This window comes from Paroedura picta, chromosome 8 (assembly GCF_049243985.1).
Source record: "Paroedura picta isolate Pp20150507F chromosome 8, Ppicta_v3.0, whole genome shotgun sequence".
Classification (NCBI taxonomy): Eukaryota; Metazoa; Chordata; class Lepidosauria; order Squamata; family Gekkonidae; genus Paroedura; species Paroedura picta.
This window is the reverse complement of record NC_135376.1, coordinates 12,981,369-13,008,070: the sequence shown is the minus strand read 5'-3', so window position 1 is coordinate 13,008,070 and position 26,702 is coordinate 12,981,369. Positions and strand designations below refer to the sequence as shown.

General features: G+C 44.2%; 2 protein-coding genes and 1 long non-coding RNA gene across 13 annotated transcripts in view; 1 reads left to right on the top strand and 2 right to left on the bottom strand.

Annotated features, from left to right (window-relative positions):
* NCEH1 (neutral cholesterol ester hydrolase 1) overlaps positions 1–9,104 on the bottom strand; it is a 29,340-nt gene extending 20,236 nt beyond the window's left edge. Inside the window, exon 1 of the mRNA XM_077348395.1 lies at positions 8,803–9,104. Within this exon, the coding sequence (XP_077204510.1) occupies positions 8,803–9,015 (213 nt within the window). The 5' untranslated portion in view covers positions 9,016–9,104. The remainder of the gene's footprint in view (positions 1–8,802) is intronic.
* Positions 9,105–10,538: 1,434 nt separating this feature from the next.
* Positions 10,539–20,829, bottom strand: LOC143842975 (uncharacterized). Its single transcript, XR_013233415.1, has 3 exons — positions 20,734–20,829; positions 17,084–17,261; positions 10,539–14,130 (listed from the first exon to the last, which is right to left on the bottom strand). It is a non-coding gene; the product is annotated as an uncharacterized LOC143842975 (long non-coding RNA).
* ECT2 (epithelial cell transforming 2) overlaps positions 20,688–26,702 on the top strand; it is a 50,801-nt gene continuing 44,786 nt past the window's right edge. For 4 of the 11 annotated variants that reach the window (XM_077348394.1, XM_077348389.1, XM_077348391.1 and 1 more), the window contains exons 1-2: positions 21,141–21,334; positions 23,820–23,976. In XM_077348394.1, the coding sequence (XP_077204509.1) occupies positions 23,847–23,976 (130 nt within the window). In that variant the 5' untranslated portion in view covers positions 21,141–21,334; positions 23,820–23,846. Of the gene's footprint in view, positions 20,889–21,140; positions 21,335–22,101; positions 22,124–23,819; positions 24,007–26,702 lie in introns of those variants that run through there. The other 7 variants (XM_077348392.1, XM_077348388.1, XM_077348390.1 and 4 more) reach the window with 4 other exon arrangements.

Sequence of the window (26,702 nt, the reverse complement as noted above, 5' to 3'; positions counted from 1 at the left end):
AGCTCCGTCTTACAGGCTCTGCAGAACTGTGAAAGTTCCCCGCAAGGCCCTTAACTCTTCCTGAGCTCATTCCACCAAGCCGGGGCCAGGACCGAAAAGGCCCTGGCCCTGGTCGAGGCCAGGCAAACCTCTTGTGGACCAGAAATCACCAACAGGTTAGTGCCTACAGAGCGCAAGGCCCTGCGGAGAGCAAAGGGCGATAGGTGGTCCCTCAAATATATGGGGCCAAGACCGCAAAGGGCCTTGAAAGTTAGAACCAAAACCTATAATTAGGAGTCTACCTGCTACCGCAGCATGAAAAAAGAATTATCTGCTTGTATAGACATATTATCAGGAAACATACTAAGCATGTATTTAGGATTGAGGGGAAACTTAACTCTCTGCTCTGTTTCCATCTTTTTCGAGCCAGTCCGCCCCTCATCCTTCTTCTGAAGCCATTTTATTTCAGGTGTTTTATTTCATCCCACCAACCATATCTCCTTTCACAAGTTCCCACCTACAAGTGTGGCAAGGCTGTTTCCTTGCTGTTAGGAAACTCCTTGCCTGAGGCAGCATCTTTAGTTGTAGTGACTCTTTTGAGGAAAGCCTCAGCGTTAAGCAACGCACCGGCCTTTTCTGTCCTCACCCAGGCAGGCAGGAGACTGGCTAGGCAAACTGCTCCTTGGGAAAGCTGTGTCAGGGGAAGCTGCTGGGCATTAGCAATTTTTCTGCAGAGATAGCCATGGGGCGAGGTATCATTTCGGCTGGTTTCCGTCCACACCCTTTCCCTGTCATTTTCGAAGCCAAACACACAACCTCAGCAAACTATGCCAGGTTACAGCAAAGGAAAGATAAGTATCCTTCACGGAACTCAAGTACAAATATCGTTCTCTTGTTAACTTCTCAAGATCAACACAGAAGAAATGAAAGATCTTCCTTCTAAAGTTGCAATTTGTTTTTTATCCAGAGGCCTGTGGGGTGAGGTGGCATCTACTCACAAACGGAGAGGGATGGTTTATCTCTACCTCCATTGAAAATCTCCCCCCACCCCCAAGTGTTGTTTATGACTCTCTCCCATTGTATAATTTTGCTCAATAACCAGGAGTGAGAGGAGGAAACTGCCATCATAGTTGTAATAAGGGGAAGGGAAGGAAGGGGAAGAGGTGACAACACTATTTCCTGGCTACAATTGATCCAGGCTACTTGGAGCCTCATTAGAGAGCTTAACTTTGGGCTGGTCACGGTTATCTCAAAGCTGGTTTTCATGCCCCCACTTTTTACTACTTGAAAGAATCTCAAAACAGTTTGCAACTGCCTTCCTTTCCTCCCCTCACAACAGATACCCTGTTAGGTTAGGTGAGTCTGAGAGAGCTCTGAGAGAACTGTGGCCCAAGGTCACCTAACAGGCCTCATGTAGAAGAGTAAGAAAACAAAGCCAGTTCTCCAGATTAGAGACCACCACTCTTAACACCAAGAGGGCTCTCAATTAGGATTATCTCTCTCCTCTCTTCTTTACAAAGTCGGTTCTCTTCTCAATAAAGCTATTCTTTAAGCAGCCGGTGCTCGGCTTTTATTTTGCCTATTTAAACTCTGCCAACCCCCAGCCCTTTTTTCTCCAAGCGGTTTATTCCCTTCATTGTGAAACAGCGAATGCCCCCAAGTCGCATTTCACTGGGGCTGAAGAACAATGTTTTCTGTATCTGAATCCTGGCCAAATCAGTTTGTCCTCGAACAGAGACAGATTAAGGTTGCTACCTTCCAACGCAAATAACCATCTTATTGTTTCAGAGCCCGTCTATCAGCAGACATTCTGGACTGGAATTAAGCTAGAGGCAAAAAACAAGCAGTGCTCATTTTTATACCAGCCAGAGTCAGTATCTGGTACCCCAGGGACGATATCCAGAGCGGAGGATGAGTAATTAAACAAACAAAATACTCTTGGAAATCTCAATTGTTAGCTTGAGTCAGTTGAATCGTGGGGTATCAGAAAATCACGGGACAAGATATAATGATTAAAATTTTCTGGCCTTAGCCCTGGGGTAATTTATCAGTGCAGTAATTTAAGGCAAGAGGCCAATACAACACACAAAGCTGCCTAAACAGAGTCAGAACAAAATTTTTGAGTCCAGTGGCACTTTTACAATCAACAAAGTGCTCAAAGAACTTTCCAGAGAACTTGCACAGCCCTTGTCCATCATCTTTGGGACCTCTTTAAGGACTGGAGATGTCCCAGAGGACTGGAAGAGAGCAAACGTTATTCCGATCTTCAGAAAAGGGAGGAAGGATGACCCGGGAAACTAAAGACCAGTGAGTCTGACCTCTGTTGTGGGGAAGATAATGGAGCAGATATTAAAGGGAGTGATCTGCAAACATCTGGAGGACAATTTGGTGATCCAAGGAAGTCAGCATGGATTTGTCTCCAACAGGTCCTGCCAGACCAATCTGGTTTCCTTTTTTGACCAAGTAACAGGTTTGCTGGATCGTGGAAATTCGGTTGATGTCATTTACTTGGATTTTAGTAAAGCTTTTGACAAGGTTCCCCATGATGTTCTGATGGATAAGTTGAAGGACTGCAATATGGATTTTCAGATAGTCAGGTGGATAGGGCATTGGTTAGAGAACCGCACTCAAAGAGTTGTTGTCAATGGTGTTTCATCAGACTGGAGAGAGGTGAGTAGCGGGGTACCTCAGGGCTTGGTGCTCGGCCCAGTACTTTTTAATATATTTATTAATGATCTAGATGAGGGGGTGGAGGGACTACTCATCAAGTTTGCAGATGACACCAAATTGGGAGGACTGGCAAATACTCCGGAAGATAGAGACAGAGTTCAATGAGATCTGAACACAATGGAAAAATGGGCAAATGAGAACATGATGCAATTTAATAAAGATAAGTGTAAAGTTCTGCATCTGGGTCAGAAAAATGAAAAGCATGCCTACTGGATGTTGGATACGCTTCTAGGTAACACTGTGTGTGAACGAGACCTTAGAGTACTTGTGGATTGTAAACTAAACATGAGCAGGCAGTGTGATGCAGCAGTAAACAAGGCGAATGCCATTTTGGGCTGTATCAACAGGGGCATCACATCAAAATCACAAGATGTCATGGTCCCATTGTATAACGGCACTGGTCAGACCACACCTGGAGTACTGTGTGCAGTTCTGGAGGCCTCACTTCAAGAAGGATGTAGATAAAATTGAAAGGGTACAGAGGAGAGCGACGAGGATGATCTGGGGCCAAGGGACTAAGCCCTATGAAGATAGGTTGAGGGACTTGGGAATGTTCAGCCTGGAGAAAAGGAGGTTGAGAGGGGACATGATAGCCGTCTAAGTATTTGAAAGGTTGTCACTTGGAGGAGGGCAGGATGCTGTTTCTGTTGGCTGCAGAGGAGAGGACACACAGTGATGGGTTTAAACTTCAACTACAACGATATAGGCTAGATATCAGGAAAAAAATATTTCACCGTCAGAGTAGTTCAGCAGTGGAATAGGCTGCCTGAGGAGGTGGTGAGCTCCCCCTCACTGGCAGTCTTCAAGCAAAGGTTGGATACACACTTTTCTTGGATGCTTTAGGATGCTTAGGGCTGATCCTGCGTTGAGCAGGGGGTTGGACTAGATGGCCTGTATGGCCCCTTCCAACTCTATGATTCTATGAACAAAGTTTTATTCAAGGTAGGAGTGTTGGTGTGCAGATACACACTTCTTCAGATACAATGGCATGCTTGCAGGTAATGTCCATATTTACAGGCATCCTGTAAGCAGTAAATTAACATACAGCTTAATGAAAAAGTTTAACGATTCCCACAGACAAACAGGAATAACAGGCTATCTATTTGAATTCAATTTCTGGGAATGAAGTCCAGAGGAAGACATAGGAATCCAAACAAATAGCTTGTTATTCCAGTTTGCCCCTGGAAATCATTAAGCATTTTCATTAAGCTGTATGTTAATTTACTGCTTCATTAAGCTGTATGTTAATTTACTGCTTCATTAAGCTGTATGTTAATTTACTGCTTACGGGATTGCCAAGTATGAACTGATTAGAAGAGCTGTTTTTTTTATACCCCGCTTTTCACTACCCAAAGGAGTCTCAAAGCAGCTTGCAATCACCTTCCCTTCTTCTCCCCACAACGGACACCCTGTGAGGTTTGGGCTGAGGAGGTCTGACAAACTGCCCTGTGAGAACAGAGCTAACAGGACTGTGACTGGCCCAGGTTCATGCAGGACTGCGACTGTCCACAACTCTGCTTCCCAACCATATTCTGCACCATTGCACCACTTCTGGGGTTTCTTGAAGAATGTTTCAGGGGGTTCTCAACAGTCAAAACAGTTGAGAAAGGCTGCTCTAGTGGTCCCCAACCTTTTTATTGCTGGGGACTGGTCAACGCTTGTCAATTTTACTGAGGCCCGGGGGGGGGTAGTCTTTTGCCGAGGGATGTCGCCACTGCCTGAGCCCCTGCTCCACTTGCTTTCTCACCGGCGTCCCTGACTTCCCGCTGGCCGCTGGGGGGGCGCTGCCAGCAGCTGCTCCACAGTGCCAGGCCAAGGGGGAGCCCCAGCCATGGTGGCCGCTGGAGAGCACCAAAGGTGAGCCAGTAGCAGAGTGGCAGGGCTGCCCCAGAAGCAGCAGCCAGGGAGGAGGACGAGGAGGAGCCGCGGCCCGGTACCAACTGATCCACGGACCGGTCCCAGTCACCGGACCGGGGGTTGTGGACCACTGCTCTAGACAATATAATTTCCAGCTCTGAAATGGAATCAAGCTCAATTTGGCTGCCTTTAAAAATAATTATTCTTTATTGTATACATAGATATTTGCCATGCACGGAGCAATACATTTGTGCGTTCCTGCGCTGTCCTTACTGACCTTCTGCACACCAAGCAGATACTCTACAATCAAAGCACAGCCCCTCTGCATTTCAAGTTCAAATAGGGGCACCCTTTACCATACGAGACCTGCTTGTGCAATTCCTGGCACTTGCTGACTTCAGATAAAATGCTGAACTAGACTGATCCTCCTCTTTCCCAATGAACAGTGCGAACCTTGTCAGCGCCCAGCTCAACTCACTTCCAACTCCCAGTAGGCTCTGAACATAGTTTTTAAAGACAACACAATAAAACTTTGGCAAAATAACATCAATAAACAACAATCTCTTCCACGCTAACAGTAATTCAATGGAGCCAACATGGTGTAGTGCTTAAAAAGCATCAGCAGACTCTAATCTGGAAAGCCAATACCAATCTAAGTCTGAGGCAATTTCAGGTAGCTCTCCATGTTTGCAACTTGTCTCTGAGATATTAGAATACCATGATCCCAAAGACTCTGCATCACAAGATTGCAGAGAGCCAGCTGGGTGCAGTGGTTACCAGCAGGGTTCTAGTCTGGAGAATCAGGTTCGATTCCCCACTCCTCTGCAAGCAGCCAACTGGTTGACCTTGGGCTAGTCAAAGTCCAGTAGCACCTTTAAGACCAACAAAGATTTATTCAGGGCGTGAGTCTGACGAAGAGTGCTTTGCACTCGCCCTGAATAAATCTTTGTTGGTCTTAAAGGTGCTACTGGACTCTGATTCTATTGTGCTACTTCAGACCAACACGGCTACCCATTTGAATCTAGTCAAAGTCATGTTAGAACTGTTCTTGGAGCAGTTCTGTCAGGGCTTTCTCAGTCCCACCCCCCTCACGGGATGTCTGTTATGGGGAGAGGAAGGGAAGGCGACTGTAAGTCACTTTGAGACTCCTCTGGGTAGTGAAAAGTGGAGTATAAAAACCCACTCTTTTTCTTCTTCTTCTTCATACTCAAACATGCACTTTTAATTTCATCACATTGTCACTGGAAAAGGGGTGTGTGGGAGGAAAATATGACTGGGACTGCAATATTTAAGGCAGCAGAGGTTAATGGTCTATGGTTGAGGCTGGGGCTGCTGGGGTACATTGACTGCTCTCCCCCGGGGCTTCTTCTTGAACATCGTTGACCTCCTTCTCCTCCACCTCCCCCATTTTTTAGGAAGGGGGGTAGGAAGGGGATCTTATTATTGTGCCGCCATGTTGTGACATTTTAAAGTTTTTAAATGGGAATTTTAATGGGGTTTTAAGACACTGTAACCCGCCACGAGCCATTTGGGAGTGGCGGGAAATAAATCAAAATAATAATAATAATTAATATTCCCCCTATCGCTAACCAGAATTGCTTTAAAACCCACTGATGAAAGGAGGGTGGTAGTGGTGATGGACAGTGCTGCCAAGTCAGAGCAGAATTATGTCCACCCCGTAGGGTTTTCAAGGCAGGAGATATTCCGAGGTGGTTTGACATTGCCTGCCTCTGCATCACGGCTATCGACTTCCTTGTTGGTCCCCCATCCAAGTACTACTTATTATATCGATTTGTGTACCGTCCCTTCCCAGAATGGGCGGGGAACATCATAATTAAATATACAACAACAGTAAAACAATCCAAGTTGCATTGTTGTTATCAATAAGACAGGGAAACAATATCTACAAGCATTAAAACAGTAGCCAGCCCTGCTTAGCAGGCAAGATTGGAGGAGATCAGGCAAGGCTGGACTACGGAGAAGATGCCAGATACTGGTACCTTTTCCTTCCCCACCAGGGCTAAAAGTTTTGATCAGGGAAATTGCAGAGGGAAGGAAGGGGCCATGCACTTTATTCCAGCATCTTAGAAAATCCTTCCTGGTTGATTTCGAAAGCTAAAGTACATACTGGGAGCGCCACACAGTTCCCGTCATTCACAGAAGTTTAATTGTAGGGTTCAGCCTGTACCTGGTTATCCAATCGGCCCAGAAAAGAATGTTCTGTCTCTTTAAAGACTTAATGTGTGGAAACACAGCTGAAGCTTTTTATGGCACGGAGGCAAATCACTTCAGCAGGTCAACAACCTCCCATTAGTCCTCTGTTAAAGGACCAGGGTCTCTATTTCTCCAGGCAACCCTGCTGAGGACAATTTATATTACGCTGGGGAAAACCATATTTCCATCCCTTCACCAGTTTTCAAGGGGATTTGGTACTGTCCTTTGACAGCTGCTTGGAAAAATCAATAATTGCTGAGGTTTTCTATGGGGGAAAAGAAAGAGAAGAAGTCTATCTTGTTTTATCCACTGAGAAATGTTCTAATGCCTATGTTTTTGGGGCACTGGTTAAGTTTGATGGGCCCTCACTCCACTGGAGCCATGACCTCCTAAAAACATCCTTCTAAGCCACCCTTCAGAAACCTTGGGTTGACATGACTCATCTTCACCTGAAGGAACCTCAGAGCCTCCTGGAATACAGTTTGAAAGCCACAGAACCACAACTTGATTAGAAGCGGATGTAGTTATTCAGAACACAGCTCCAGGTTTCTCCCATAGGGCTACCAGGACACACACACACAAAAGCCCTGTCCCCTTAATACAGGCTTATGTGGACCTCATTTGCTACCTGATGCCAAACTTCAGCCATCCCTTTCAACCCATTAAGCTTCTTGTAAAGGGATAGGGCATTTCCCCCGCCCAATCTCAAGATGCAGAGCAAGTCTTCAGAAATTTGGTTCATTGCCTTAACTGCATTTCAGCCTAGAAACAAAAAGGGACTGTAAGAAATAAACTGTCACAGCACAGCTGCAGATAACACCAAATTTAAGTAATTTACAGGCTGTTCCCCTTGACTTCTGAAATGCCCCTGGGAAACCCTATCTGAGCCTTTCAGGGTTAGAATTAGATGGGGTTGGCTGGAATTGGCAGAGCTGGACTGGGGAGATTTTGTTATTGCCATCTTAATGAAGGGATACTGTGACTAATGTTATTGTGTCTTTAATGGGATGTATTCTTTTTATGGTTTTATTCTGTAAGATGCCTCGAGACTACTATGCTGCAAGGCGGGGTATAAATTTAATAATAAATAAAACCATGGAAAGGCAGGTGGCACCATCAGCAGGTTTCGGATGGGGGGGGGGAGAAGGCACTCTTGAGTTGTCCTGCTCCCTTGGGCTTGCTGATTTACAAATGGCAGCTTAGCCTTCCTTTGCGTTGCAGGCACAGGCGCTAAGCAAGTTAAGCCAAGAGACGGGAAATTTTGCTCCAAGCCATAGAAATCCTGCTGAAGGTCTACGGTGGCTGTAGGCACCCACCAAAGCTCAGCCATACCGGAGTTCATTCTCCGAAAGACGCATGCACCTCTTGCAACGACTGTCTCTCCCCAATCCTAAAGAGAGAACGCTTATAAAATAAAGCGTGCAGGTAGGACCGGGTGGCTTACACAAGGCGCATTCGCTTCTTCAGGTAAGCCTCCTGCCCCGCCGAAAAGCAAACCAGGGCGGGGTCGCAAGAATCGGCGCTGCTCCGGTGCCGGGGGTCAGCCGAGGGCAAGCCGGATCGTCCCCGTCTTAAAATGCAAGGGCCGGTCTGCGCTTGTTCAAGGGGGGGTTCACGGGACCGGCGAGGCACGAAAACAGCCTCCCGTTTGCAAGGCTTGCATCCCAGCCGGGGAAAGCGCTAAGCCCAACGCAGCGCGAAGAGGACCGAGATCGGCGCATTGACGAGGCGCACAAAAGCCCCGCCGACCGCTGGCACTGCAAGCGAGGCGCCAATAAAGGAATAAATGAAAGTGCCGCCGATCGCCTGCAGCCAGCCATTCCCTGCATCCACACCTCCCTGCTACAGCGCTCGCGGGCAACCGGATCCCCGCACACGGGATCGCCAACCAGTGCTCCGGTGCAGCAGCCGCCCATACCGGCGGTGGATGCAGCCCAAAGCCGGTCCCCGTTCCCCTCCGGGCTGGAATGATGGAAAGCGGGCAAGGAAAGGAGAGCAGCTGCAGCCGCCCGGCTGCCTTACCGCTTGCTGAGCAGCCCGGAAAGAGGCATCCAGCAGCATGAGCCGCCAGGGCTCCGACACGGGACTGGGCAAGGGCAGGTAGACGTAATAGGCGGTGAAGGCGGCCAGCCCGGCCAGCAACACCACGGCCGCCTTCATGATGCCCGGGCGCCGACCTCCTGCTTCCCGAGGAAAGGGCTCCGCTTTGCAGCCGACGGGGCTCGCAGTCCCCATTCAAGGGTTTCATAACCTTCGCAAGCCAATCAGCGGGGAGAGCCGAGAGGAAGTCCGAGCGCTTCCGTCCCCTTCAGCCTCGCTGTGTCCTTGCAGAGGCTTTGAATTTCGGTCGCGATGCCGGCACGGCCGCGCACAGAGACACCTAGCGGGCGAGGAGGCGCACGGCACCCGAAGAGCTAGAAAACAGTTTTGCCCAAATCGATGGGATTTGCCCGGGATGAGATGGATTCTCGAATTTACTAATTAACCGGGGGAGGGGTCCTGCTCTGGATTTTGCCCTAAAAATTACAATCATGCAGAAGAAGAAGCGTTGGTCCTGATATGCTGTTTTTCTCTACCCAAAGTAGCTTACAATCACCTTTCTTTTCATCTCCACGCAACAGATACCCAGTGAGGTGAGGCTGAGAAAGCAGTGATATTACTGCTAGGTCAGAATAATTTTATCAGTGCTGTGGCGAGCCCAAGGTCACCCAGCTGGTTGCATGCGGGGGAGCTCCCCTCTTGACAGATTAGAAGTCTGTTCTCCTAACCACGACACCAACCTGGCTCTTTACACCAAGCCTGCTTATATTGAACTTAATAAAGTCTGGGGAGTCCAGTAGTACCCTTAAAGAAAGACAGCATATATTCCTTCAGTCCTCTATGTCAGTCAGATCCTGTACTAAAGGATAAATGGACACAAAGCTGGCATCAAGAACCACAAAATTGAGAAGCCTGTAGGAGAACATTTCACACCCCCCCCCCCCCGGGCATTTAACCAGGACCTCAAAATTGCTGTTTTGTTGCAATTTCAGAAACAGACTAGAACAGGAGATTGCTGAATTACAAGTTATTACAACACTCAGGACAATTGAACCCCCAGGACTTAACAGAGATATCGTATTCTTGTCTCACTATACATGCTAAGTCACTCAGTTCTCACATCTGTTTGTTAATTCTTTTATTATCTGTATGCTAATTTGCTGCTATGTATAGGTCTTGCCAACTATTTAATCCAATCTTTGCTATACTTATCACTCAGTTACTTCTATAGCTTCACTCTAATTAGCCCTTCCTGGCAACTAACTCCTCCACTCTCCTTCTACCTATATGTAATGGTTGGTGGTCAGTTTCAATGTATCTGATGAAGAGTGTATGCACACAAATGCTTATACCCAGAATCAAACCACGGTCTTAAAGGCTCAAACTTTGTTTTATGTATCCAAAGCAGCTGAATTTGTACTTAGAGTATGATGGCAGAAAAGGTTCTGGGATGCAGTCACCAACCTGGATGGGTGAGGCCTCGAAATCTCCTGGAATTACAACTGATTTCCAGACAATACACTTCCGTTCCCTTAGAGAAAATGGCTACTTTTGAAGGTGGACTATTCTATAGCATTGTTTATTTTTGACTTTGTTGGTTTATGTTATTAACCTTATAGTTTACCTTGTTGACAGAGTTTAAATATGAAAAGGAGCAAGCAACAGCTGCTTATAACAGTAAAATATTTTTTATTGAGAAGAGAAACAAACTTTGTTTACCAAAACAGGAGAGAGCTAGTCCTAACTGTCTAACTGACTAATATTCTTGAGGGGGGAAAGGTAGGATGTGTACTCAAAGCAGCAGGAAGTCTCCAATTGAGACAGGAGAAGATTATTTGAAAGGAATTTCCTAATTAAATTATCGAACTACATATCTCTTCTGATGCCCCCTGTAGGATATTCTTCTTGTGCTATTTAATCATGCACACTACAAATATTGCCTATTCTAGCATGCATTTCTCACAGCGACTCAGGGCATATTGAATAAGTACAATCATCAAAATGGAATATTCAGTAACCAATGCATTAGGATGTTGGAAATCTGGAACCACCAGAAAGAAACAAGCATAGCGTAAATATTGACAAAACACATTAAGTGGTATGGAAATTACATAATAGGTTCCCCACAAATTATAGGGTGCTGAGGTCCCTCCTTGGGCTCTACTCCCAAATCTCCAGGAATTTCCCAACATGGAGTCAGGAACCCAAGGCTGAGATGGGGAGAAGGCACAAGGTCAATGTGAGACCAGAACCAATCAAAGCTTAGTCAGTATTGTCACAATGGGTAAGAACCACTCATAAGAACAGATAAGAGGGTAAGGTTGACATAAAATCCGAATCAAGAAAATACAGTGGGGATGGTAACCAACTCTGACTTTAGAAATTCCTGGAAACTTATGAGTGGAGAAGGATGGTTTTGGAGTGGGAAGGGATCCCCACGGGTTATAAACCCATAGAGAGGAAAGATGGCAGGCATGACACATTTTCTTGAGTTTCAATAAACTGGGTTACAACAATGCTTTGCCATGACAATTTCACTCATCCCAGCAGGGCCTTTTGCAGGTGCAATCCTACAAATGGGCAGAAGCAACAGCTGCCTGCACAGATGCCTTCTCGGTAGCAGCCCCCACCTTGTAGAAAGGCCTGCCTAATAATATCAGGAAGACTCTCAGGCTTCTGTCATTCCTCAGACTAAATTTCCCCTAGAACAGAATTGTTCAGGAGGACATTCCTATAAAGATAATAGGGCTAAGTTTTAATGGGATGGCTCAATAGACTGTGCCTTTCTGTAAAGTATTTTACAGAAAGTTTTCTGAATGGTTTACAGAATGTTTGCTGAATGTGTTATCCTGCTCTGACTGCCTCAGTGTTATTTCCTGCATTGTTTAATATATCACATATTCCCTTCACCTATGGATAAAATAAAATATAAAATGATGGCCAAGAGAAATGGGATATGATCTGACAAATCCCCAGTTCCATTCATGTCTCTGCAGTGAATGTATTAGGTAGTCTCTGATCTGCTGTTTTGCCCCAGCAGAGCATTGAATGGCTAACAACCAAATCATGTTCATGACACACGTTAAATCCTGAGAGGGTTATATAAATGCTAGCAATAAATTCAAGTGCCTTAATTACAAAGGTTTCCACAGCCCTCAAGCCTTTCAAAGAATGAAGCCCAAATTATCAATTGTCACAAACAGGACAGGATGTTTTTGTAATATAAATTTGACTGACCTGCCTGTCAAAGATGCCACTTGAGCTGTGTTGGCAGAGTTTAAAGCTGCGTAGAGGAGCTGCTTAAAAGAATAAAATAGTTTTATTTGGAAGATAAGCAACTTCGTATAGAAATAAGAGAGAATCTGACATTCTGCTTAATGTGTAATTGTTCACAATCATTCTGTTTGGGAGGCAAGCAGAGAGGAAGTATGCTCAAAGGAGCAGGAAGTCTCCGATAGAGCTAGTTGGGACACAGAGGAGATTATTTGAAAAATATCAGGAATTTCTTGACCTAAATATGCTAACATCTCCTCTGATGCCCCCTGTAGGATATTCCTCATATATTTCTGAACAATGCACATCCCAGCTCTTGTATATTCCAATACCCCTCCTCAAGATCTAGTGTTCACAGTCCTCTAGGTTGATCTTTTCCTGCAGAGTGTTCTGGGATTCGTCTTGGAAAACCCATCTGCATCCTGTTGTTCTCCCCTGAGGGACTCCTTCTTTTCCTTATGTATGGGTAATTGGTAAGTCACCTGGCTGTATCTTGAAGGCTCAAGCTGTACCCTGAAGCCTGAGAGGAGATACTTTGGCTTATTTCTAGCATTCATTACAGATACCAAAGGAGCACTAGAAAAGGCATCCTGAAGTAGAGTCCGCGAAACAGGTCTCTAGCTAGCTTCCCACTGGTGTTTTTTCAAGATTTCCTAGAGTCTGTGAAACAGGTCTCTAGCTAGCTTCCCAGGAGTGTTTTGGGAGATTTCCTGGAGTACTGTCTGCAAAACAGGTCTATAGCTAACTTCCCACTGGTGTTTTTGGAGATTTAATCTTCTGGGACAATTGTGACTACACTGGCATTTTGTGAGATTTCTTCTTCTGAGACAGAATGGAAATGGTGTTTGCATTGATGTGATGTGTGATGCATTCAGTCTTGTTCTATAGGATCTAATGGAAGTTTTGGTAAGCATGCTATTTTTGGCTGGACTGGTTATTGACTGGTGACATTTGACATAATCACATGTAAGAATCTCTCAGTATTTGTGTTAATTTTTGATTGACAATGAATACATGTTTTGACTTTCTCATTTCTTGTGTATTTGGTGACTTCACCCAATGTTTATCTTTTTACTGTTGCTGTTTTCCCTGTGAACATCCATGTTTGGTTCTTAAGCAGAGCTTCAATTTTCTCTTCAGCAGCCTTCTTCCACTTTTCTGCTTGGTTACTGGTTGTTTTCTCTACGTCTTCCCGCGTGGAAGGTTCTGCCACCATCTCTGACTTACTTAAATAGGGGAATCTTTTTGGTGCTACTCCCCTATTTGCTCTGGTTGATCTTCTGACCTTAGTTTCTGCATCCCCTTCTGGATCTTTGGGTTCTGCTGGTGCTTCATCTGAAAAGTCCCTGTTTTTGGCTACTGTACTCTGGTTTCTTTCATCAGCGTGACTTCTTTGATGTTCACTTTTTTGTGATTGTAGATTTTGTTTTTCAGCAATGTAGATTGTGTGGCAAATTTCTGCAGTCTCAGTTAATGGGTTAAGGACATCCTAAGGCATATCTTATAAAAAAATACTTTGCTCAATTCTCATGTCCATTTTGCTTAGTTTCTCCTTGGGAATATAGATATAGGCTTTTGACCCCAAAGTTTCATACTGGATTTGTGTCCATATGATTGTTCATATGGTGTTCTTCTGGCACCATTGGTGGGTAACCTGCTTTGTAGGTAGGTTACAGTGTTAATCGTTTTTTTCTCAGTATTTTCCAGGTAGCTGTGCTCCTAAGAACATGCACTGTCCAAATACCATTGTACCTTACGTCAGTACTTCTTTGAGGGTGGCCATTTAAAATTATTCTTTCTTATTGCTTTTGGAAAGGGACCCTTTTGCTTGGAAGCATTGCAGTCCCTTTTCCGCATGAGTGACAAATCACCTTTCTTTTGTTGCTTAATATTCTTTTGTTGTTCAATATTTCTTTGAGTTCTATTGTGGCACTCTTTTCAGTTGCTTAAGTGCCCATCTACTGTGACATGTAGTTCTTGCCTTTATCTTCAACTGACTTTTTGGAGATGTGCTGTCTGGACATTTGCAGTGCAATTCTAAGCAGGGATATACAAAAGGGGAAAAAAAAAACAGTTATGCCCGAATTGGGCCACATTAACTTGCAGCTGTACAAAGATTCCCCCCCTCACAGACACACATTTGTTTCTTTGCATTGATTCTGTGCTGGAGTTGGAGAAGGAATCCTCCTGGTCCTTTAAAGACTTTGCTAAATGAGGGATACTATCCCATACAGAGCTACATCCTTCTAAGTGCATTGATTGTATTGGACATAGGTTGTTAAGTAGCATGTGCTGCAATTATGGTATTTGTTGATTCCAGGTGGTTAGCTGTGTTAGTCTGTAACAGGAAAATAAAACAAGAGCCCAGTGGTATGTCAGAGAACAGAATTATTCTAGCAAAAGATTTCATGAGCCAGAGTTCCCTTCATTAAATGCAGGAAGTATACATCGATAAGGTTAATCCATTTATATTCACAACAGAAAGGCAGGGGTTCGGGAGATATTACAAAGAATGGCTAGTTTTAAAGCATATCCAATCAAAAACATCATCCATTCAACCCATCTCACAACAGTGGGTTGTGTCCCCCACCCGGTTTTCACGAGCTGACTATTCTTTTGATTAAATCTGAATATTACAAAAATTGCGGCAAGAATTCATCATATAAAAGAGAAATTGGGCCAAACTGCTATTTATAACAAGCCCCTATTGTGTTGATGTTGTAAAGTGACATGCAAAGCATTTATCAGTAAAAAAAAGAATCAGTAAATGCAAAAATATTTCTTTCCAGCTCACAAAGTTTCAGTAGAAGGGAAAAATAAAAAAGGATTTTGAGAGGTTCAGTCATTTTTATGACTCTACTTATGCAATGGAATACCTCTGTGTTTCCTTTATGGCTTCCCATATCCTTCATCTTTGTTTTAAGATGAATCATCCACAAACTCCACGGCTTCATCTGAGTAGCAGAAAGATGTGTCCATAAGGCAATGCTTGTTAACAATAGATGTTGGTGCTTTATTTAGAGGGTTCAAAGCAGTTGTTCTCTTTAAAATGCGTATTTTCCAAGGATGTTGAAAAGTGTTTGGCAGATGAAGCATGAGGAACTCCCAGCAGTCTAATTTTAGTTTTTTGGATTGTGGTTTATTATGCCAATAAAGGTTTCTGAGTTGAGTTCTAATTTTAGGTTTGCTGCAACAACAAAGGAAACCTAATGGCTGTTATTTACAACTTTGGTTGTCCGCTGTTAGCCCTTGGCCTGTGAGCAAAATGGGATTTCAGGATAATAATACATAACACTAGGTTAGTCGTTTCAAGTACTCAACGCGATGCAACAACCCTATGAGGCAGGTCAGTATTAATATTCCTATGTTGCAGAGGAACGACTGAGGCTGAAAGAAAAGGGTTTCTGTCAGGCTAGCCAAATATGATACTTTCCATAGATGCGATTACTTGTAGGGTTGCCAGCAGGTGTGGCTTAAGGATTTGTGGGGCCCTAGCAGAGTACCATTGCAGTGGGAGCAGCCAGACTCCAGAAAGGGGTGTCACTCCAAGGGTCCTTAAAGAGGGAAAAGGGAGGAGGAGAGAGGCTACTGCCCTGGTCCATAGGGGGTGGGGGGGAGGTACAGCGAGGGGCTCCTGGAAACATGGAGCCCGTTGCATGTGCTACATGGATAAACAGGCCCTGGTTGCCGGCCTCCTGAGTTTTCCCAGAATTACAACTGATCTTCAGGCTAGTTGCAGAGCTGAGTTTCCCAGGATGAAATGGTAGCTCTGAGTTTCCCAGGATGAAATGGAAGCGCTATATGGCTTCACATCCCTTTCCCCACTTCTGCCCTCCCCAGACCATGCCCCCAAACCTGCAGGAATTTCCCCAGCTGGAATGCTGTATCTGTCTGGTTATTTCCACTAACTTGCAGTAAATATAGAAGGAAAAAACAACTTTTACTTGGGTGGGTGATTCTGCTGCTCGGAAAAAAGGAACTGAGGAAAAATGGAAAAGGGGCTGGAGTAGAATGAAGGAAAGGAAAGGGACAGCTCATGAGCCATATTTCTTTCTTCCTAAGGCCACTGCATATGGGGGAGAAGACTTGGGAAAGGGTATAATGAGTAGATGAGAAGATGGATCTACTCATTTATTTATTTTTATTGTTGTTGCATTCTCTGCCATCTTTCCCCTGAGGCTCAGGAAGGGTTACAACACATCCAATGTGCATAATTAAAATACAGAATTTAAAGTTCCATACGAATACACAATTAAAAATTCCATAAAAATTCTGTTATCTCTCTCTTCCATCAGAGACTGAGGGTGGCGTACACCTCCCACTCTCCATTTCATTTCATATAATCATAGAATAATAACAGAGTTGGAAGGGGCCATACAGGCCATTTAGTCCAACCCCCTGCTCAAAGCATCCATGAAAAGTATCTGTCCAGCCGCTGCTTAAACACTGCCAATTCTACATTTGAATGTGGGGATCCATGAACAGTATCCGGCTAGCCGCTGCTTAAAGACTTTTCAGCCATCCTTTTCTTTTGTGTATCAAAGTGTATGAGAGGTGGTTTATGGGGACACCTGTATAGGCTGCAGGTGCTGCTTAACAGGTGTACCCCCGAACTTCCTTATTTATTATTATTATTTATTTATTCCTTAGATTTTTAGCCCACCACTCTCCAGGGACTCATGGTGGGGTACAATATAACCCCCCATGAAACATGATAAACCCCCCCCCTTGCTGAAATTTAGACTCTCATGGATGTGAAGGCTGTGGCATGAATCTGGAGACTGAGAAGGGGCTTCTTTACACAATGAGTGATTAAAGACTGGCACCGTTTCATACACATTGGACTTTGGCTGTAGACACTCTGGAACTAGGATGGATGAAGTTTGGCAGAGGGAGAGAGTTTACCCACCAAGAGGCACTGCTTTCTTCCTATCTTCCCTCTTGATTTCTCCCGGCACCCAGTCATCATTCTTTTTTTACCCTTTCTTACCTCTCTCTGCTGTCCGACCCCTCGTTGCTTGAGGTCCCATGAAAAATCTGAGAGTTTAAAGCATAGGAAAAGTCATGCTTGACTTGTAGGTATGCTTGAAGTGGACAATGGTTGCCAGTGGGCATATTTATTTCTGTAAATGATATGAATGTTCTGGCTTATTTAATAGGGATGGTACCTGGAGAGAGAAAAAAAAGTGAGAGAAAGGCACATAACACGTGTTGTAGGGTTACCAACCTCTATTGGAGCATGGAGTTTGCTTGGAGTTATAACTTATATATCAACAGCAGTTCCCCTGAATGTAATGGTAATTTTAGAGAACAGATAGACAGGGGTAGTCAAACTGTGGCCCTCCAGATGTCCATGGACTACAATTCCCATGAGCCCCTGCCAGTGTTTGCTGGCAGGGGCTCATGGGAATTGTATTCCATGGACATCTGGAGGGCCGGAGTTTGACTACCCCTGCTCTATGGCATAGAGTCTAGGAGAAATGGGAGTCCCACAGTGACACTACATCCCTGTTGAGCTACTTTCACAAACCTTGCTATCCCCAGGCACTGCCTCCAAATTTATATGAATTTCCCAAGCTAGAGTTAGCAATTCTGCATACATTGTAACTTAAGACAACCACCTTGGTGTAGGAGTGGTGGCCTCTAATCTTGAGAGTTGGGTTTGATTCCCCACTCCTCCGCATGCAGCCAGCTGGGTGACCTTGGGCTAGTCACAGTTCTGTTAGAGCTGTTCTTACATAGCAATTCTGTTAAAGCTCTCTCAGCCCTTTCTACCTCACAGGCTGTCTGTTGTGGGGAGAGGAAAGGAAGGTGATTGTAAGCCGCTTTGAAATTCCTATTGGTAGTGAAAAGCATGAACTAAAAACCAAATTCTTTGCCATGTCTGGAAGACTACAGACTAAAGGGACATCCTTTATTTAAAAACTATCAATTGTGAAGTGGAAGTTAGGCTTCCCAGAAATGACATGGGTAGCTGCTACCTGACTTTCTGCCTTTTTTCAGGCCTTTGTTGTGAAGAGGTCTTGTAAGAAGGAAGCCATCTAGGTCTGCCTTTCTCAGCTTTTTTACCACTGAAAACCCCCTGAAACACTCTTCGCCTTCAGGAACCCCAAGAAGTGGCATGATGGTGCAGAATACAGTTGGGAAGGATAACTGTGTACATGCCCACCTGGGCCCCCTCCCCTTCCAACACCTTCTAGGTCTGTCATTGGCCATTTTTTAAACAAATTTTTAAAATCTATTAAAAATTAACTCCCACCCATTCAAGAAACCTTCCCAGGGCCACCAAGAAACCCCAGGGTTTCACGAAACCCTGGTTGAGATAGCCTGGTCTAGGATTTCCATCTCATATAGCAATCACTAGCTATAAGTGAAGTGTTGCTTTGAGCGACCTTACATTTAATACTTTGGGTGCTTGTCTGTGCATTATTTTCCTCTGCGTGATACTTTTTGATAGTATGGAACATACTACCCATGTTCATAAAATACTGTGTTATAGATGGCCCCAACTTCATAGCCACCCAGCTATGTTGTAACTGCAAAACAAAAGCCACATCAATGGCTTTTATTTATTTATATCCTGCTTTTCTTTCCAGTTGGGACTCAGAGATGCTTTTTCTCATCTTCTCATCATTACTGTCTCACAACAACCACTCTGTGAGGAAGGACAGACTGATGGACCCCAAGTCACCCACAGGCTTCATACTGGAAGTGGGGATTCAAATCTGGGTTTCCTAGGATCGTAATCTGTAGCTGAAATCGCTACATCATGATAGTTGTCAATAAGACAGCTACCTTGGTGTAGTGGTTAAGAGCAGTGGCCATTAATCTGGAGAGTCAGGTTTGATTCCCCATTCCTCCACATGCAGCCAACCCAGGCTATTCAGAAGTCTCTTAGAGCTGTTTTTGCAGAGCAGTTCTTTCAGAGCTCTCTCAGCCCCATCTACCTCACAGAGTAACCAATAATAATAATAATAATAATAAGAACAACAATAATAACCAGCCAAAATTACACGGCATTGTGCAAACTTTCTAGGTTTCCAGAATTCCTTATCAGGTTGGACATTTTTTTAAAGGAAGCAATTGTTAGCACATGATCTTAAGGCCTTTGTCTATAGCCTAAATATTTTCACTGTGGGCACTGACCTGGTTACAAGTTGCTGGGTACAAGGGGGGAGGGGGGGAAGGAAGTTATCCAGTTGGAAATATAACAAATATAATGTCTCTCTGATGCCTAATGAAGTGCAAAAGCCTCTTAAAGCAAAAGAAATAATCCTTTTATAAGGTGACCAGATTTCAACATTGGTAAAGCGGGACACCAAAATGTGGTCTCTATGGAACAACAAAAAGTTTCATAGAATGCACATAAGTACAATTTGCCAGGTGCCCCCAGATGTCCCTCCAAAAGTGGGACAATCTGGTCACTTTATCCTTGTAGCAACAACACCAGAGAGTAATTGTAGTTTAATGCACAGGCAGCCCTAGAACAGGGAAAATTAGATTATATATCTAGTTCTGTTTGCGACAAATGAGTGATATATTATTTCTGAAAATGATAATTATGTTTTTATTCTATAATTATTGTCATAATAGTGATATTATACATTAGAATTATCCTAATTAGGCTCATGGCAACTTTGGCAGCGAGAACTTGAACTGCATATTCCTAGCAGGAAGTAAGACTGCCCCACAAAGTACATATTCCTTGGGAGGTACTGCAACTGAGCAAATATGAACATTTTATGATGTCATATATACTTCCTATAAATGTGGCTCATGCCACAATCAAGACACTGTATGTGTGTGTACTCAGGGGGAACACAAACCAGAGATCTGTGTACACTCAGGCTACAGGTAGGTTCATGTGAATGAACACTACTCCATACAGGAACAAAGCTATCTAGAAATCAGGCCAAGATTTGAGTCTAGTAGTAGCCTCAGCAACAAAATCAAAAGTACCGTATAAACATTGGACAGTCAAATTTCCCTGATGAAGTACCCGATCTGCTGCATATTTACTGAAAATAATCCCACTTAACTCTTGTGTAACTTTAAAGACCACATTTGATTATGGCTATTCCAGATTGGGCAGCAAGCATGTTAGGCTGCAGCAGAAGCACGTCAGTGGCTCCCTCAGGAACTTTAACAAAATTTATTCTCCACTGCAGCGTAACCTTTAGTCAGTTACAAGTAATCCCCATTAAAATGGAGATAGCATTGCGGCAGGTAAAAGTAAGTACTGCCTATTAGGTTTATAGAATGTGTAGTCTGATGCGTGCTTATTTGCAGGTGAATCCGAATTCCGCAGTTGTTTTTCCTTCAATTTCATTGAACGCACAAAACTTTTCCTCCGAGTAAACATTCACTTGGTGGAGCTGGAGCCTAAACTAGGCTTAAACTACCTCTTGGAAGCACCAAGATGCTATTTTTTTAAAAATAAGGCCACATCCCTTCCCTTGATTCGAAGCCGTCAGTCACACATCTCTCATCCGCAAAGAATCTTGGGAAGCCTAGTTTTTGCCAGGGTGCCTTTGTAAGCAGCCGCTCCCTCATGGAACTACAAATCCCACAGTTCTTTGCGATGAGGTGCCGTGACAACCAACCGGTGAGATTATGGAAATTGTTTTAAATTTGCCGTACAGCGCTTAGATTCATTTAGGACTCGTCCCCTTCTTGAGAGGCGAGGAGGAGCGAATAACTGCGAAGGGGCAGCAACGGCTGGAAGAAACTTTTCTCGTCGCTCGCCGTTAAAACCGTTGGGAGGGGCGAAAAAAAAATCCTCCTCAGCCGATCAGGTGAGCAGAGGTTTGAGGGGGGGGGGAATGGAAGCGAATGGACGGTGCGGAGAGCTGACTAGCTATCCATCAAACAAACCATCGGATAGAAAGCCAATGGGAGCCCGGTTTACATGCGCGCCGCGCCCAATCAAAGACAGCCTAACAATCTAAAGCAAAGGTAGTCTGAGTAAAGGAGGGAGGGAGCACCTTCTCTCGAGGCCGGACTTAGAGTGCCGCCGACCAATAGGAAGCTGGTATTCGTCGCCTCTTCCCTCAGCTCCGCCTTCTGGCTTGAGGCAGCCAATGGGCGGTGAGCTGGGGGGAGACGCTCGCTTTTTGAATTGGCGTGTCGGGGAAATGGCGGCTTTCCTCGGAGGGGGTTGCGGTGGTCGGTGAAGGGGCCGCTGGTGGGAAGGCGAACGGAGGGCGCGAAGGGTTGGAGGCCTGCTTGTGAGGACGGACAGGTAATGGGGGAGAGAGGAAGTGACGTCACGCGGGTCTGGAATTGGCGTGGGGGGTGCGGCACCTGTCTCGGGCTGGTGGTTCTTAGGTCGTTTCCATCACTAAAGAGGCTCTGGGGTTTCCAGCCCCTTTGGACGGAACGAGCCCTTTCACTGGGCGTTCCTGCAGGTCCTTCTGGGGCGAGGGAAGTCCCATCTGCATGGGTTCCCAAGCTCCAGGTAGGGCCTGGAGTTCTCCCGGAATTGCTGCCGATGGTTAGTTTCAGATCAGCTCCTCTGGAGGAAATGGTAGCTTTGGAGGGTGGGTTGTGGGGCACTACATCCCTGCTGAGCTCCGCCCCACTACATCCCTGCTGAGCTCCGCCCCTGCTCTCCTCAGGCACCATGCCCAGACTTCCAAAAAAATTTCTCTGTGATGGAGTTGGTAACCCTCAGGATTTTAGGTTTTTCTGCAAACCTTTTTCAGCACACCTTTTCTGCAAGCTTTTCTTAACTTAGTAGAACGATTTATCTTGTCTGTTCATTGCCCCAGTTCCTAGATGCACGGGTAAGGCCATGTTGAGAATTACACATAGTTATTTCTTCTTGCTAACTTTTTGCTAGGCAGCAGTCTGGGTTTCTAGTAGTGTAATGAACCGCTTTTCTTGAATTTTAATTTTAAGCATTTGCAGGAAGAAGTGTTTTGACTTTAAACTTTTCCGTATGACAGTGGCTGTGTGCTTGTCCCTTTCTGGATTGGACACAGCAAAATGTAGTCCCTGTTTCAGCACCTAGCTTGGCCTCCTTATTTAGGTAAACCTCTTTCCCACAACTGAAAGTTTCCTTTCTATGTTTACGTTTATGATATCTGCTGTTCCCTTTTCATGTTAAGATATGCAATGTCAAGTATTCACTTTTGAAATGAGGCTCCTGGGAGCTGCCAGAGATCTTATTGCGCGCGCATTTAAGAGACCATCGAGCTCATTTCAGCATTATGTTGTTCTTTCTTTTTTAAGTGGGATTGTAGTGCTCCCGTGAATTGTGCACTGAGCAAGAGTGCACATTTAGGCTCTCTTGCCTCTGAATGCAGGTCAGACCTAGATGTACCTAGTCCAGCATTTTCATAAGAATCTCAGCAGTATGCTGGCCCTAGGTGGTCTACCAGTTGATTTGGTCTATCTTATTTCCATATGAGATAGATAGATTTGGTCTATCTCATATTCTTCATTTACTTTTGCTTTGGCTGCATCCATAATTATAACAAAGGAAGAGGGGGTTGCCACAATTCACAATTATGGTGACCCTGTTAGAGCTTTCAGGATAAGAGACATTCAGAGGTGATTTGCCATTGCCTGCCACTTTGAGTTCCTTGGTGATCTCCCATAGAAGTACTGACATTGTTTAGCTTCTGAGGTCTGATGAGATCGTGGGCTAGCCAGATCAAGGCAAAGTCTTTGGTAGCTAAGCAGAATAAAAATCTTCTCTTGAGAGCAGGAGATGCTTAATGGCTACCTAGTAAGTATGAATACCCATCCTCACATGAATGCAGCTAAAAAATAGTACTGGGGTGTAGATGTCTGTCTGATGGATGGGCAGAGTTCTTGCATCTTTCAATCAGCCACCAGTCACCTGTATGTGTGTTTGGTGTGTGGGTGCAGTGCCACGAACAAGTTCAGGACTCATGAGTGGCTGAAGAAGTCAGACGAGAGAGGGGGATAAGAGAAGAAAAATACTGTGTTTCCAGACTGTTAGGTGAGGGGTATTCTGTGTCAGAAAGACAATATAGCTCTCTGTCCATTTCGTATAAGCGAGCTAAAGTGGTGACTGTTTGGAGAGAGGAATTTGTGCTTATAGGGGAGTAGATCTTGAGGAGAAAGCAGTAATATGAATGTAGAAGGAGGAAAAGAAGGTTTCAGATCAGAAGACCTTTATTGGCATACACAAAAACAGCAAGCAAATGGAAGTAATTGCAGATTCCATCAAGAGACGATTGTGATTTTAAATAGTCAACAAAACCTTGACTACTGTTACAATAAATGTTGGACTGTTGCCAAATATAACATTAATCCTATGTTTTTTGTTTGCACAAAATAATTTCATTTACGTCAGATAATCTGCTAGAGGATGAAGAAGTGGTGCAAATATGGGACATTCTGTGGGTATATGAACTAATGTGTATGGGACATTACACTTATATAAACAAAATATCAGCTACGGGAGTTCTCAGAAATCTGCCCTGAGTTATGTTTTAGGGGATGATGTTTAAGCGTGCTAGCAGGGAGGCTTTTTTCAAGGGATGCTCGTCCAGGATATTATAGTTTTATTTAATAGGGAATGACCCAAAGGGGAAAAGAAGGTTTAACCATGTCCATAAGATAACTTGGATGATAAATATGGGGCAAAGATGAACATGTAGGCGTTCCCTATCAAAATACCATAGTATATTACAGTCCTGACCTGTGAGTTTCTTCCCTTCTAAGAATATTATTATTGGTTGTTTTTCTTGCAGCTCTTAAAGGGAAATGCATCTTTGATCATGGTGGACAACAGCACACTAATGTCTGAGACAGGGAGGAGTCTCTTGGTGGATTCTTCTATTCTCGACTCCAAAATTGCAGAGACTTCCAAGGAGAAAATATTCACTGCTTCACCTTCAGATGGTGAAGGTAACAGGAAAGCACCTGCTCTCACTTCAGGTTGAGATTAGAGTTTAGAACATTGTTAACTATTGATGTGCTGCATTTGAAATGTGAGAGATTGACCCTGAGACAGAAAACTTCAGAACCGGAATAGAGCTGGCACTGCATCGCTTTGCTGATTACTGCGAAAATTAACATTTCTCAGTAAATTACTGCCAAGATGGATTTTTGAATTGGCAGCTTATTGTGTATTTATTTGAACTAAGACTTTGTGATATACGAATACCCCTATTTTATCACTTAGTAGTTTATGCTTGCTGTCAGCCCTATGCAATAAATCTCTACAATGCGGTAAATAGTTTTTTATGTGCTACTCTAGACCAACATTCCTAGTACTTTTTGTTAAATAAATATTTATTGCCTACGGGGCCTCAGTGCTGCACAAAAATAAGTGCTTGAGTTGGCCAACAGGCTATAATAAAGACATGATGGAAAAGCAAAGGAACTTAGCCACTCAAAAATGATGCTTGGTCTAAGTTGGGTTTAGTGAAGCTTCTCAGAAACTTGTTGTGTGCTCCTCAGTGAGAAGCTTGGTAGCAGCAGGCAGCTTCCCCAAGATGGTTTGCCAACTGCTATTGCTCTTAATGTTCTTTTGTAGAGCCAATGGGGTGTGTTGATCATATCCCAGGGTGCTCCCTTCACTTCCTGCAGTGGAGCACACTCAGCCAACCTGGTTAGTGCCCCATATAAACATGCATCCTGGTATTAACGCCATGCTTCACTATAATATGGGGCTTTCTAGTCAGGCAGGTGTGGGTTCACATAAGCACATGAAGCTGCCTTATACAGAATCAGACCCTTGGTCCATCAAAGTTATTGTCTACTCAGACAGGCAGTGGCTTTCCAGGATCTCAGGCTGAGATGTTTTTCCTGTCTGATCCTTTTAACTTCTGTATGCCGAGCAGATGTCCTACCATTGAGACACAGTCCCTCCTTTTGCCTCCTAGATGGTGTCCAACATCTCAGTTCTACTGTTTATTGTGTACTTGAGGGGCTAGTCTTTAGTCAACTTCAGAGAGTGCAGAAGTGTGTTTAGGGCTCTTTTAAGCTTTTTTAAGGAGGCCATACCGTTACCGTAAGGTCGGTTGGTATTGTATTGACATTTAGTTGATTTGTTCCGAGATTTAAAAGCGTAGTACTGTGTTTGAAATACAGAACAGGCACAGTCATTGAACACATAATTGTTTGGGATGATGCGAAGATCTTAAGGGTTTAGTAATTCAAAAGAACACAGGTATTAATCTGATTAGGATCATATCTTGTTCTCCAATCTAACAACCAGCTGGTTAATGATGTCCCAAAGGGTGAAGTGTGAAATGTTCATCTTGATATCCTTGTATTCTTGTAATCAGTTTATATAGTTTTCCTCATTGGCCCAGCCAGAGTTGCTAATACTTAAACAACAAAATCCTTCTGATCTATTTAGCGATAGATCTTTGAGCTTATTCAATTTTTTAAAAACCCTCAACAAAGCCCTAGAACTGAATCATTCTATTTTGTATTGAAAATCCCATAATACTGTGCTGGCTAAATTCCTCTTTCTAACCATCATAAAGTAGTATCCTGCTCAGTGTAATAGTACATTATTTAACAGCTGGTAAATGGTGCACAAATGCCTGTGAATGAAGAATTAAGCCTGTAAACTAGCATTTTGGAAGCTAGACGTATGTTCACATACAATTTCTTTCGATAAAATTAGTGCATGTGAGCTCTGATCCTTTTTTCTGCTTGCAGATTTGCTTGCTGCAATTGCAAATACTTTAGAGCAGGGGTAGTCAAACGGCCCTCCAGATGTCCATGGACTACAATTCCCAGGAGCCCCCTGCCAGCGAACGCTGGCAGGGGGCTCCTGGGAATTGTAGTCCATGGACATCTGGAGGGCCGCAGCTTGACTACCTCTGCTTTAGAGTGAAAAAGTATACAAGGGCACATAGATATAACTGAAAGAGGAGGAAAGGAACTGGGTGAAGGGTCAGTTAAGCCCGTATTTTGATCAGTATTGATGACACCTTGGCAGAGGAGGCAGCATAGAAGGGGTTCCTGGAAAGGAGGACGTTTCAGAACCACTGACCGAGACAGCTTCCTTTTTCTTCATTGATCTAAGTTGTCAGAACTGGCATTTGCCTATGGAATGCATCTTGTCTTTCCTTGATTAGATTTGGTGTGTACATCAGAAATAAGAAGTACTTGATGTCGTTTTCTGAAGTAAGTGTAGTGTTGTACAGTAAGGCTTAGGGATGCCGGCTTCCAGGTGGGACCTTGGGTTCACCTGGAATTGCATTTTAGCTCCAGACTAAAGAGATCAGTCCCCTTTGGAGGGTTGACACTATAGCATTGTACCCCACTGAGGTCCCTGTCCTCCTTAGGCTGCACCCCAAATCTGCAGGAGTTTTCCCACCTGAATCTGGCAACCCTACCCCCATTTCTCACTGATGGGCAATATTATTCTAATCTGGGCAATTTTAATCTAATCATCTCTCTGTGTTTCTTTTTTGGCCTTCCTGAAGCTGTATGATATTGAGATCTTGTTTCTCTTTTGTTTTGGTGGGTTTCCTGGTTTCTGCAAAAGATCGCAGAAAGCTAGCCATATATGTGGTCATACCCGCCAGATATTTACAATGCTGTTACCCAGAGGGAGGAACTTCATTGTATTGCCTAGTGGTCCATATAGCTTAGTTCTATAACTTGTTAGC